General features: G+C 37.5%; 1 protein-coding gene across 7 annotated transcripts in view; it reads right to left on the bottom strand.

The window, feature by feature from the left end:
- The window catches only part of NAALADL2 (N-acetylated alpha-linked acidic dipeptidase-like 2), a 395166-nt gene that overhangs the window by 10942 nt on the left and 368977 nt on the right, over positions 1-15247 (bottom strand). For all 7 annotated transcript variants that reach the window (XM_017726896.1, XM_017726897.1, XM_017726895.1 and 4 more), the window contains one exon: positions 9171-9369. In XM_017726896.1, coding sequence (XP_017582385.1) covers positions 9171-9369 — 199 coding nt within the window. The remainder of the gene's footprint in view (positions 1-9170; positions 9370-15247) is intronic.

The following is a 15247-nucleotide window of genomic DNA, read 5'->3' as shown; positions in this document are numbered from 1 at the left end:
TTCCCTACAGTTCTCTTTGATTAAATTCCCTTTTAAAGGTAAGGGATGCACTGTCCTGAAACACACTAATCTCTTGCTGAAGGATCACTAAAGCCTAACCTAACCCTAACTTTAGCATAAATTTCAGCTTGATGCACCTTGACAACTTTAAATCTTTGTGAGGGCCTTGAGTGCACCAATACCAGATTCCAAAGCACATGTATGAGCAATCAGAATCCTAAAGACAAAGCAAAAGGTCTATTTATTAAAGAATTTAAACCAAGAAAGGTTGCTTGAGGACTTTTTTTATGCCCAAAACTCAACATTCACAGTACACATTCGCTTTCATTTCTGTTCTGAAATATGTAAGGAAACTATTCTCTTGATAGTGAAATAATTTCTGCCAACAGAAAAGATTGACATAAAGTAAAGCTAACAATGCTAAGCTTGATTTTCTGATAATAGGACAGTGTCCTGCAATGGCTGAGAAAAAAATTAAATACTGAATCTAAGACAACCTGTAGCCAAACCTTTTCACTTTTGTTAAATAAACAGTAATTACTTCATGGCCTAATTTTTGTTGCTTTTGATAGCAAACAGTGTCTAGTATAATGTATAATAACCATAAACAAACGGGAGCTGGCAACTTGAGGCAAGTAGCAGATCATAATAGGACTGATGTTCTGGAACAGCCTCAAATAAGAATAATGGAGCTAAGAAGCTTGACTATCTTAAAGACTGAGTTTGAGTAAATCAGGCTTCAATAAAATATCTATTGGCCAGTGCTATATCTATTACCATGCACTCACAGTTTTCCTCCTGGTGAAAATTTGCTGACTTTAGGAGCTGATTTCTTTCTTGTTTTGGAGTAAACAAGATCAGTAGGTAAGGAGAATCCAATCTACACCTTCAACAGAAGCTGTAGATTACACAGAAGGGGAACAAAAAAATTTAAAATAGGATGCATTAGTTCTTCAGAAGCTGCAAAATCACTATTTATCACTGCTAAAGAGCAGTCCTCTAATTAAGCATTATTTTCTCTAGGGTTTTACAGAAATTAATTAATCAACTTTATGTAGAAATTCCTGAAGAAGCCACAGAACCCACTATGAGTCTTTGCCACAGAGCTTCCAAACCCTCTATGCAGTTGATGAGAATGATGTACACCCCATGGAAATGTAAAACTTCCTTGAAAATCCACCAATACATTTTCTGTGGCTCTTTTCTGTGGTTCCTTAGAACAAGAACTTATATCTATACTTAAAAGAGTGACTATGCAGTGAACAAAATTGATATAACTATTTTAAAATGTTATTGGCTGGCAGTAATTGATATGAAATACTCTTTTGTTAAATTTCAAATAATGTAGCTGTTGGTAACAAATGTAGGCATGTTGTTCTTTGAATGATTTATGCTACACTTTCTTTTCAAGTGAAGGAAACATATGCTTGTGTGCATAATTTGGAGGAAACTATCTGTCTTTTAAGGATGTCTCAGTCTGAAACACTCAAATTCAAAGCAGATGTGCTACTATTTTGAAGAACTTGAGGGAAGTGAATTAATAAAATTATTTCCAAATGGCTCACAGCTGATGTTCTGGTGGCTTCATGGAGTTTTTTATTTAGAAATGATGTAAAACATCCTCTTCCTAAGGAGGAATCCCATTTCTAAACAAAGCAGCATGCAGTGTCCAGTGCTTAAGGCAGGAAACTGGCCTGACCTTGATCTCCAGTTCTGATCCTGACTGGGTTTATCACCCTAAATCACTCCGTGCCATGTGACATGAGACAATTACCACAGGTCATTATCGTAAGAGTTAACGAGGGGTAAAAGATTATGTCATAATACATAATCCATCCTTAAAGAAATGCCTAAAGTGGCATCATTATTACCTTCAATGGCAGGTACACACACAAAATTAACACCTTTCTCAAGTCCCAGGTAAGGTAATTTTCCTGTTAATGATCTCATCAACACATTTCTAAGCTCTGTTGCCTGGGTAATATTTTAGTGGGGGAATGTTGCATATTAACTATTTTCCAAATGAATTCCATTTATTTTTGTCCCATGTTCAAGAAGTGTTCTTGGCTAATATTTCAACCATACATGAGTGGTTCTTATCTGCCATGATCAAAAAATGTGGAATCATATATTTCTTGGATCTAAAAAATGTTACCAGTCCTACTGTTTATAATAAAGATAAAATAATGTATAAAATATTAAATTTCTGTCATGTTCAATAAACGATTCAGAATCTAATACTTTGTACAGCTTCCTGAGATCACAGATGATTTTTTTTTTTCCTGGAACTAAACATTCTTGCCCTATTTAGCACCATAAGTGCAGACCCAAGCAAGATTTGCCAGCAAGGGACACAGAGTGGAGCTGCATCCTAACCACAAGACTTGCTGGAGGTTGGCATGAGAGCTCTGCACTGAGCTCACAGAACAGCTGTGAAAGGGCTTTTACAGTCAGCAGAACAATTGCTGTGAGATGGGCTAAAACATCCAATAAGGACACATATTAAAATAAATGTCATTTTACAAAAAAGCCTACTTTTTTTTTGCACAGCAAATATCATGCACATTCATGGGAAGCATAAGGAATTTTATTTCCTGGAAAAAGTGTTGTCTTCAGGACAACTAATGCTGGGTTAAATTACAATATAATAATATTTACTGGATCACAAACATAATGGGACTGATGTATGGTACAGAGAGAACTCTGCGAGTATACAAATCAACCTAATTAAAAAGATGGAAGAAAATTCATGAGTAGTACATAGAGTAAAAATAAATTAATATATGTAAAACCAGGTTTCTTTTCACATCAGAGAAGTCAGAAATCTGTTTTCAAGCCATGACATAATCCCTGATTACAGTGGTTTTCTGCTTTTGCAGGTGTAATGAAAAGATTTTCATGTTCCCTGTTTAAATAAGCTTTAAAGTCTGCCATAATTACAGCTCTGCAGATGGCTAATTCAGTAGTATTTATGCAGCAAATGCTCTTCAAATAGTAAAAATTTACAAGACAACAAATACAGTCATTAATTCGTGGCCATTACATGTATCAGTGATTCCAAAGGAAAAAAAACATCTCAATTGCCACTCAGATGGATCAGGTGTAAGTAAGAGTTTCACTCACTTTATTGCATCTCCTCAGTATTAAAAAAGGGCATAATTCAGCATCATTATCAGTCATGAGAAAAACAGTAACCACAGCACGAATTTGTAAGAGCATTATCAACCTAGTAAATGCTACTGGTGTGTGCTAGGATAAATGCGCTGCTCCATACTTACAGTCGCATAAACCACAATAACACTGCTCAAACACTGTAAAGTTCAAAGGAATAAGGCAGAAGAAAATGGGAAGGCATTTTGGGTGTAGAAAATACATTTGGACAAAGACCTATCAGAGAGAAGGGAGCTGAACAACAACTGCAGAACTGAGAAACACCAGAGAAGGATTAGAAAGGGAAACAAGTAATGCCACTATTCATAACTCCATTTATAAGCTGTGAAAAAAATAATAGAAGAAAAGAAGTTACAAATTTTGAAAGATGCAAAATATGGGGGTCAAAAGTCAGGCAGGAAATCATTGCTCTGCTGGAAGACAAAAATTCATTTACTCGGACGGAATGGCAAAATCTGAGGTACACAATTCTACAACCAGCACACAATTCTTTCCTTCTCCCCCAACATAATTCTAGCATTGTATTTACAAATTGCACATGGCAGATAATAGAGACAGGACATTATCTACTGCTGCCAGTGAAACATGAATTATTTCAGTATTTCCCACACTAAGATCATCGACACTGGATCAAATCACTCTCTGCTCCACATAATACAATGCAGAACAATAAAAACACTCCATGCATTTGGCTCAGGTCGGTCAAAAAACATCTCAAATATTACTAAAAAGTAGACAGAAATGTTTTCTGCTTGAAGTCATAAATGAATAATTCAAAATGGAGAAACAAATCTCCAGAGTTTACACAGTGAGACAGAACTACTGTCTTCAGTAGAAACTCTGGGCTAGGGTTTTGTTTTATTTTGCAGGTGACATTGCACTCCATGTTTACCCACGTTACTGTTTAAGATTAGCAGGATATTTGCATCTTTAATGCTTGTCCCCTGTAAATCCAATGAGCAGCTTGTTTACTCATGGAGATATAATAAGGTCTTTAATTTTCCTACTAAACATATCTCTAGAAACTAGACTCTTAGGGCATGTGTATTCTGAAACCTGAGAATCTGCTGCAGTTTACCAGCAAAGCAGAAATAAATCCTGTGTAGAATCTACACACCAGAAATGTACATAAAAAATCTCAATCTGAAAAGAAAGTATTTGTTCTGGTGAACACCACACGAGTTTTTGACCAACTTGAGTGGCACAAGTTCAGGAGCGATGCAAATTGCCTTTTTTGAATGGTACTAAAAACATCTTTTGATTGTTCCTTCATTTCATCATGGCAAATTCAGGGTGCACTATCTATCTTTGCTTTTTGCCAGTATTTTGTTCAGTGCATTAAAATGTACCCATTTGTTGAAATTTTTTAGCCCAATGAAGTGTTAATGTCACACTTGGGTATCTGTGATGAAAAGCAAAAGGAAGAAGTTTAACTGGTACAAATGAGCAATAAAAGCTGCTGGAGGTCTTTGATGAAAACACAGATTGCTTTCAAAATCCTTACTTTTCACCTAGTTATTACTCAATTCACTCAATTACATCGATTAGACAAAGCACAATCACCCTTGTAACAATTCCATAAATAGTGGTGGCAGGTGCATACAGCCTTAATGGACAGGACAAACTTGGCATGCAAAGATAAAACTCTTAAAAGAAAGGTTTTACACAATTTGACTTTGATTTTTTTTATAAAACTGTTAAAAGAACTGTCAGTCAGGACATAACTGATCCTTAGGCAATGGTCCATTAAGAATAAAACCCACCTAACTGGAGCAGAAATGACAGCCTGAGCCCTTGTACTCCTCTTTTCAGCTTTAATTTTAGACTGAAGACACAAACTGTGATTTTAGTGACTCTTTTAGGTTTGGAAATTTTGGGGGAGCACCCCAGGGTATTCGAGGAAATCCTGCATACTTACTACTGGATCCATCTTGTATCAACAGCATCCACCAAATATACAAATTAGACCTGGACCTGAAGAAATGTGACACTCTCAGTAAGACTGGAGATTTTACTGCACTGAGTGTGCCATGCCTGATCTCCATGAAGTTTGCTTCGTTAGCTCCTTTCTTTGCAATACTATTGTACACTGAAAAGCTCTGCCTTTCAACACAGGGAGAGGATCTCTGTGTGAGTACCTGAGGAGTGCATACACAGACTTGACAGACACATCAGGCTGACAGGTTGTCAGAAGCTGTGGGGATCAGCAAGTATAAAAAATACAACAAAATATACAAGGAACAGGGAGAGCCGTCTTACTGAGCCTAGGCAAACACAAGGTTTGAACTCAGTATTTATGAAAACCAGGAAGATCCATGCTGTCTTGCTGTCCCTGATATTGCTGGTGGCAGTGTTTTGGTTGGTATTTCTGTAGAGGGAAAAACATGCAGAAGCACGACAGCAGACATGATCAGTATTTATGGAATCTTCTCATGGCTCTGGTGAGGCTGACCATCTCATGGAGAGGACAATATGCTTGAAATCCTTTTTTCCCCTGTACAGTGCCTAAAGTAACAGAGGCTCTGTTCTTACATTAACCTTGTACATGCCACTGCTGTGTAACCTATGATTATTATCTCTAGCAGCAAAATGTGATCATCAGAAAACACACAGAAATGTTCCACAACAGTATATATTGTAAGAGTGGAAAGCAAAAAATGGCTAAAGGTAAGAAACAAACTGATTTCTACTCATTAACCCATTAAAATAATGAGAAATTTTAAATTAAAAAACAAATCAATATTATGATTATGTTATAAGAAACAAAGAGAGATAAATGAAAAATACCAACAGCAATCCTATTTTATTCCTACACTTTTATTCTGGAAAGAGAAAATCTACCCAGGGTTAATCCTATTTTATTCCTACACTTTTATTCTGGAAAATCTACCCAGGGTTGCCACTGGGATTCAAAGAAATTCTTCAGGTACAATAAAAGTCAGCAATTTTCTCCCAACCCCAAATCAAGTCCCAGGGTAACTTTTGCAAAGCAGGACATTCCTCAACCTATTATTTTTCATTCTGCCTAAATTTCTGGATAAGACTAAAATACTCTGATGAAAGCTGTACTTGTTCATTTCCAGCTCAGCTGGAAATAGAGATCATGGGGAACATGTGCTGTTGTCAAATTTGCAGTTCAATGTCAGGAAGTTCAGTTAAGAGGGATGAGCATCTAAACTACAGCATTTACTGACACTATTGAACAACCTGCCAATGTCAATCATGGTTACTTAAATTTAATCAAACATCCTCATCCAATTATTAAAAAAAATTAGTAATTTGAATTCTGTTAGTAAGTTTGATTAATATTACTTCTCATTATAGACGCATAATGCATCAATTACGCCCAAATATTGCCCTAGGACATTGACTGGAATGAGGCATTTATTTTTTTACAGTACATATATATAGTAAGAGACTATAGGTATGGGAATGTGTGTGCAAACCATAGAAAAAATTATATATAAAAGATATATCAGTTCCCCTGTAGTAGAGAAGCACAAGCAGATTGCAACCCCCTGTAATAAAGAAAAAATCCACCTTTCTTTTTAATTCAAGTTCTAGGAGAGAAAACATAGTACAGATCCAGAGAGCTGTGAATTAGGGCAAACACAAGGCTAAAAATGATGCCTAAAACTTCAGCAAATTTGTCAAGTGCTTTGATTGAGGTTGAGAATATGAGTCCAAATGGGTATACAGGAAGCAATCATTTTTTCATGAAGAATATGTCCTTTACCGTGCACACAAATTCTTCCTTCAGAAGGCTGTAAATTACAGTATTTATGGAATCTTAATGATCTAAACACAGTTGGAGCCTGAAGGTCAAGGCTGCAAACTGCATCCTAAATTTCTGTTTACAGATGAAGCACAGTATTTATTGCTGTACTGCTTGTGCTGCTATAGTTAAAGGGCTGCCAGCATTTCCATTATAAACCACTATTTCAGGGCTTTATAACTTGCCTATCAATCTTCTGACTGGGATGAAACATGGCATACAAGGTCCTGGCTGTGAGATGGGTTTTTTTGTTTGTTTTCTTTACCAAATGACAAAAAGAATAAGCTTAAAGTTTTACAAGCAAAAAAAAAAAAAAAAAAAAAAAAAAAAAAGTGTATCAGTTTTTTCAAGTATTTCCAGTGTTCTTGGGAAACAATTATAGCTTCAGAATACAAAACGTAACTTCATCAACTAATAGAAGGACTTTCAATCCCTAAAAAATGAAAAATAATCTAAACAAGACTTATGGTTAGATGCTTTTTATTTTTTAATTAAGCAAACATAGTTCCGATTTTAAATGGCAGCAAAGGACATCAGAAATCTAACAGCGTCCTTGACTCTGTTTATCTGTGTAGGTTTACCATTAAAGGTAACAATTACACACCTTGGCACAGTACAAAGGGTGTATTCTTTTTAAATGGCATCTAAATGATGATGCACAAGGTGTCCTTTACTGTTGTATATTCCAGATGATGTCAGGTAAAATTATTCAGAATAAAGTCAAAGCCAATGTTTTCTCCCAGACTTAGAAATCTTGTATTGTTAAATCTTGTATCAAATTCAATTGAATTGGAGGGCAACATGTACAACATTTTCACTTCCACAGTGTCTCCTTTGCCAGTGTGACAGTACTTTTGCTCTGTACCAAAGTACAGAGAGCAGGTGAAAAATTTGTTACATTATGTCTGCGTATCTAGGAATTATATTTTGGTAAATAACAAACTTAATAATGCAAGCACTGCAAGAATTTGAATATTAGAAGATGTGAAAACCCCTCTTATTGGAATCCTAAGTTTTGACATAATTTATTTTTACAAATAAAGAGCTGGGCCAGATTCAACGATGTTGAATGTTGCTGTTGCAATGCAACACACATATATTACATTATTATTAAACATTATTATTAAATTATGGCTCCTTTGCAACACCATACTAGTTCAGACAAGACAGACAGCACTGCTAAACCTGGAATATTAGACTTTATCTAATCCCATTTTGGCTTGTATCTTTATGTTATAAATCCAGTCACAGCAGGAAGTAAGTAAATTGGCCCCTCCCCAGATGTAATTATTCTATTTTCTTTATTACAGCTGTAGGGCTTTTATTCACTGACACTGTTGAGTTCCTGGTAACTACCTTTGGTTTTTTTACCTTTGCTTTTGTTAAAAGATGACTGCATTTGTTTTATACCACTGCTAATGACTGGAAGAATCTATTCCTCCTGTTGCTGGAGCTTTCTCCTTTCCTCTCCCACCTCCACCACATGTCTGTTTTATGTCCACTTTACGCCATCACTTGCATGAGACACTGGATAATCTCTCCCATCAACTGAAATCAAAATACTGTTTTGTTACTTTAGTTGGTTCTGGCGAGAGACAGAGACCTGCAGACTTCTTTCTTAGAAACTAAAAGATGGGATGACTACGACATCTTAAAACCAACCTGGGTAGTGCAGTTGAACACATAGCAGAGAATAATTCCAAGCAGAAACAAGATGTTATGAACAGTGACTGACTCAGGCCTCCTCATTAACTGAACTGTACTGCTCTTAACTCGCTGAAATGCATCCAAGAACGCTGCTATATAATTAAATATGTTAAATAATGCTATGGAGTTTCTTGTACAGTTCTGAATCGTCAATGAACTGTACAAAGTTTTAAATAAAATATAGGTGGAGCTTGCCAAGCAGTATTAGACTTCAAAATATTTTCTACTTCTGAAAGCTTCCTGTACCATCTGACACATGTTTCTGCCACGCTGCCTGGGCTGCCATCACACCATACGTCTTGCTAGCAGCAATGTCATGACAGAAATGCTACAGTGCTGCATTCTAATGACCCCTTGCATTGTAATGAATTAATTTTTTCTGCAGAAAGGATGTGATAGGAAAAAAATAGCTTTATTCTTGGGTACTCGCTGAGGTTTTCGTTCTAAAGACAGTTCTGCAAACCAAGCAGTGTTGAACACCATTTTAGCTCAACTACAGAACAACTGGGCACTGTACCTGTAAAGTCCTGGAGGAGCTCGATGAACCAAGAAGCTTTTCTCCAAGCCTTGTAGCACATCATTGAGCATCCTGACTCTGACAGGAGCTCGTTCCTTGGGGTCATTGGCTGGACGCATCTCATCCGACTGGAACAGCTCCGCCGTGTCCCTCAGACGTGATGCCACTGCCAGCAGCTGAGGAATGCCTGCTTCATCACCTGGGAACAGGGAGAGCAAGACAGTCACCAGTGATTCAGAGACCACTTATTACTCTTGCTTTCAAGTCAAAATTAATAGTCCAATTAAAACCTGAGTCTCTTTTTCCCCTGTGAGCAGAATGGAATGGGTCAAGGGAAGCCACAGATCATTCCGTGTAACCTCTGGTCTGTTTCTCAAAGATCAATTTGGGCTCTGATGCTTTAAGATCTAATAACCTGTGAAGAATGATTTTGGGGTACAGCTTGAACTCTAGCATTGGAAAAACAGGCATGCAGGAAGCAATGGTTATAAATCAAGAACTACAACATTTCCTTCTGAGACTGCATTTATTCAATGTCATTTGATGCTATTGCTCTCAAGTCTGAAAGCCTGTGCTTGGATTCCATAATGACTGCTCTATAGAATATTGTAATATGCAGAGTTTAATTGAATTTGAGTCAACATTTTAGAATCTTAGAGGTGAACAGCAATTGTAGAGGGTATGTGAAATTGCTCCTCTTAATCACTTAAGTCATATGCCAATGAGCCAACTTTAATTGATATCCTAATGCATATTCTAATCCAGTCAATATTTTCAAAACTTTTTAAACTTGGAGTGTTAACTATTGCCTTGTTAGCAACCCTACTGAGAGAGCAAAGGAATAAAAGCCTGCAGCACTTAGGAGCACACCACAATTTCAGTATTTCCCTGTTCATAGTCCAGAAAGAGAAAAGTGAATTTGAGCACTGTGAATGTGCAGCCTCCTCCCACCTGCAGGGCAGGTGAAGAGCATGGCCTCCTTTCCCGGTGTGTACATGCACTGTCCTCATCTTTACAAGCACATGGAGAGAGAAAGCAAAGCCTGAACCTGATATCAAGTCAAAAACAGTATCAGTCAGCACAAACATTCCCAGGATGCAGAAATTATCCTTAAGGCCAAAATTCACTTTGCCTATTGACAAGCAATCACCTATCCTTAGATCTTTCAAATAATGCTTTAATCAACATAAACCATACAGCTCTAGGAGCTGTCTCACCTCTACCTGAATGTGCAAACCTCAATGAGTTCAGTACCTTAGGGACTGAGATAATTAAGCCAAGAAAGTGGTTCAAGACTCAAGTTCAATGAATTTTAAACTTCCTTGTCTAAGATATACATGGAAAAAATCACAAATAGTAATTGGAGAACACTGATATGGTTTAACCTCAGCTGGCAAGTAAGTACCACACAACTGCTCACTCACACCCTCTGGCTTCCCTGATGGAGTGGGGAGAAGAACTAAAAAGTTAAAACCCATGAGTTGAGATTAGAATAATTGGAATAATTTAAATTCTGATCAAGTTAGTTTGATGCCTCAGAAAAATATTCTCCAAGCATATAAACTTGGTACATTTGGGATATTTTGTAAAATATCATTATTGTTACTTTTCAAATCTCCGGCAAACGTCCTGTGCAGCTGAAGAACTTTCCATTCCCATGTAATGGCAATAGTGGGATAATGCAGGCACTGTGCATACCTTACCCTGGGACTTGTGTCCATATGGAAATGTTTAAATTCACCCTGTTAGAAAGAATCCTTTGGTTTCAGCAAAGCACTTCGTATTCCAAGTAACATAAAACTTTTATAATTTTTATTCTGAATCTTGTATAAACAATTTAAAATGTCAGCTTTGCCTTTTCAATAGGGAAGGTGAGATAAAGGGAAAATCCATCTTTCTGTATTTGGAAATGAAGCCAACCATACCATCCTTTTAAACATAAAAATCCTGTAAATGCTCTCACTTGTTCTCCACAGCCCCTAAACCAACCCTGTGTTTGTTTTACACTCTAAACCACCTGTTAGAAAACACACACCCAGGCTCTTTTTCAGTACTTCAGTACAAAACCTGCAAGTCGGCCAGCGTTACCTCAGCCAACTAAGGACAGAACAGGCATCACTGAACTGCACCACCAAGGGAAACTGATTTCTGCTTTTCTCAGGCTGAGAAGATGGGAATGGAAGGGCAAATGATTCTTCAATAAAACCCCACATTAACTAATGATGTTTTAAACACCTTGTTATGCTTCTACAGAGAAAATCAAGCACAAGTGTTACTTTGCTTAAGAGAAAAAAATGCCACATTATAATATTTTGTATTCTTTGTCCATTTGTCTCCAGTACGAATCATGATGAATCATCTAAGCTAGTTGTTTAGTTGCTGTAAAAATAAAATTGCAAATACAAGAAAGTGACTCAAGAGCATGTGCACTCTTGATCAGGGAATTACACTGTTGAATTTCATTGCACTTGCTAAATGTAACTGGATCCTATTCAGAAACAAGTTACACCAAATAGATATTTATTTTTACAGACATTGAATACAATAGCCTTCCCTGTGTAACTGATTGCCCTTATGAAAAGCACAGCTAGAGAGTTAGCATTTTTAAATTGTGTTTGTGCCCTCTGTTATGAAAGTACTTGTCTACAAGTACTTATAGGAAAGGGAGCACAGACAAATCAGCATTTTAAGGCACCATGATGCTTGCTCACCATACATGTGAACATGTGTTTGCATGTAAGAGAGAAGGGAAATTGCTTCAGATTTTGATTAGCTTGCAAATTCAGAATCAGCTATGGTGTCCTGCTGTATTCACTAGGACAATTTTTCATGCTCTGCAAAATAGGATGAGCAGACCTGGCAGTAGAAAATCTGAACAGGAAAGCTTTGTAGGAAGAACCCTAAAGGGGCAGAAACACAAATCCACAGATATCCTTAGTGCAAGGAGTATGTTGCCATCAGCTTCAATTTTGCTACCATGACTGCTATAGCCCAAATAAACTAATCTCATATTACTCCAAGTCTTTTTCAAAGAATTTATGTAAAAGAGGAATGTTGTGACATTTTACTATCTGCATGTCAACACAGGAGCCTGGAGAAGAGCAGGCTCCAGGAAGACTTTATTGTGCTCTTTCAATACTTTAAGGGCACGAACTTTAAGAAAATTTGGGACAAACTTTCAAAATAGGACAAGGGGTAAGGGTTTTAAACTAAAAGATTAGATTTAGACAAGGTGTAAGGAAGAAATTTTTTACAATGAGGATGGTGGAACACTGGGTTGCCCAGGGAGGTGGTGAATGCCCCATCCAGGAAACATTTAGTGCCAGGTTCGATGAGGCTCTGAGCATCCTGATCCTCTTGAAGGTGTCTCTGTTCATTGCAGGGGGGTTGGAGAAGATGACATTTAAAGGTCCTTTTCAATCCAAACTATTCTATCATTCTGTGGAGTTACAAATTACTTTGTACAGAGCTGCTGAAACTTATGGCCTACTGATACTGAATAGATGCTCATCCTTGCCATTCAGCACCAAATGTTTGTTCATGGAAAATGCATTTTTCCATGATTGTTTTTTTAAAGGCTGAAGAAAGGTACTAATATATAATAAACTTGAATGGATTCTGAAGACAAGATGCCAGTGTCTCATGTCAAAGGAGGTATTCCTGTCATCTATACAGATTTGTTGCATTTTTCACCTCTGTTGCAGTCAAGAATAACAGGTGGGAACAGTAAAGAGGGAAACTTTCTGAACACTACAGACAGGTGGAGAGAGTAACTCTGAAAAGCACCCAAAATGATCAGGGAAATACAGTCAAGCATGTAAAATGATGCCAAGCTGAAGAGCAGCAGATAGCTGTAGGCAATGAGCATGCAGCTATCAATTCAATGTGAGAGGTTTCTGTATTGATTTTTCTAAGGACAGAGTTTAGCCTGATGTTTTGAAATGTATGGGTAGAGACAGGGCTATGGAAAGTCACACAGACTGTCCTGGAAATGACTTATCATAAACCAGATTATTTTAAACTTCTGCTAGTGCTGCCTACTACTATCACCCCAAGTACTTCAGCTGCTGTAACATCTGTAAAACATCCATTCTGGGGAGAAGAAAGGGCCTAACTCATAGGAAGCCACACACAGCTGACACTGCGTCAGTCAAAGAGCTTTAAATAACAGCTCTTGCACTTCTGGAAAACCAGAAAATCTCATCCACCCTTAATTTGTCTTCATAAGCCTCCCCCTCTCAGCCAGTGCCTATCAGAGATGGCTACAATTTGCTCCAGCAGCCTGTGCTGACAGCCACAAGTGGGGAATCTCACCCTGCCTGCCTGGTGCTGCACAGCCACAATTCAGGGCTGGGGCACAGACTCCAGTTTTGAAAGGTTTGCATGAGTCCAAGTGACTGGCAATAATAAAATGACATCAGCTCCAACAGCACCCAGGCAAGGGACACCATCAACCTGGCTGACTTTATTTTTGTAAACTGGGTGGCTGAACTTTTTACTGCTGAGATAGTCAGATGCAAAGGTACAGAAATGCATTTAATCCTAACGAGACACCTGAGAATCTCCATCATCAACCCCTGAAACTTGCTGTGACAGACACCAGATTCTAAAGACAGGCTACAAGGAGCATAGTGCTAAGAGCTTTCAGCAGAAAATACAAATATGTTCTGGATAAAAACGCTTGTATACATACAAAATACTTCTATACAAATGATTGTACATTTTTACTTGTGTGTACATAAAAAGCACTTCTACAGGAGTGCTTAAAAGCACCTTTTGTATCATTCACACATCAGATTTGACATCTTGTCTGCACCCTACCTCAGAAGACTAATTGGATTTTCATAGGATACAAGGCCTAGAAAGATATTAATGTATTTGTTTCAAGTTGCAATGGGTCTTGATTTTAAATGTATGGAAGGCAAAATACCACACAACTGCAAGGTTTGGCTAATGAGAATATTCTAAGCAGTTACCTATTTATAAATTTTTCTAAAATATCACATCTGTGAATAGACAGGCAACAGCCTGACTAGCCCTCGGGATCTGGATTTCAGTCTTGGAACCTGCATCTCCTACCAGTTATGACCACAAGGTTTCCTGTTAGACATCAGAGCATCAGCAGATGCAGAAAAAGAAATCTCTCCAGCCCCAACCCATCCTTTCATATAAACCCAAAAGCAGTGGCTCATTTCCAGGAGTTCTGGTGTGTGCAAGGGGAGAGAACACATGTCACTTATCAGCCTCCTCCCCATCTTTCTGAGGAACAGGCCATGAGCCACAAGAACATGCTGGGGATGACGTAAGTGGCCATCCAGACTATCCTGAATGTAAGAAATGGTCTGTAAAGTGCTGAGTAGTATCCCATGGAATTTAGCAGAGTTAATAGTACAGACACCCACCACATTACAGAGTTAAATCCTTTAGAAACATAAATAAACACAGTACTAAAAAGTATCCAGGAGATTGCAAAACAGTGACTCAAATATTTACACAAAATTTAACTTCAAGCATGTGAGAAAGTCCAACAGGCAATAAAATCTGTGTTCAAGAAATTGGCTGAACCAGATCCCAGAGGCACAAAATTAAGCCTAAAGAGCAAATATTTTACATGTCAATGCAGACTTACCTTCACCTTTTCTACATTTACAGCTTGCATTGAGCTGGAGAAGGAAACAGCTTACTTAGACATTCCAACTTTGAACTGGAAAGTTTGGACAACATAAAATCTTTTGAAGAATGAATAAACCCATGAGCCATGTAAAAAAGCACAACTTCTCATTTAAGTAACTGCAAAAGGACCATTGTCTTAATGTTTTCCAAATCGAAAATAAACTGTTCTTTTATACAAGTCAGAGACAGACGAGACATGAAAGCCATGAGCAAAATCATTAAACAAAACTCCAAAGTGAACAGCTGCGAGAAAATTTATCCTGCTGGCCCTACAGCCTAGGAAATAATTTTCTCTCCCCTGAAGTGGTGGAGATAAATGATCTAACTGAAGTTAGAGGAAAAAAGCCAGTTTAAATCAACGTTTCCCGTTACTCAAAATAAAGAAAAAAGGAAGAACAATGGAA

Source organism: Corvus brachyrhynchos, unplaced genomic scaffold (genome assembly GCF_000691975.1).
Source record: "Corvus brachyrhynchos isolate BGI_N302 unplaced genomic scaffold, ASM69197v1 scaffold162, whole genome shotgun sequence".
Classification (NCBI taxonomy): Eukaryota; Metazoa; Chordata; class Aves; order Passeriformes; family Corvidae; genus Corvus; species Corvus brachyrhynchos.
Note: the sequence above shows the minus strand (reverse complement) of the source record. Positions and strands in the feature narration are given on the sequence as shown.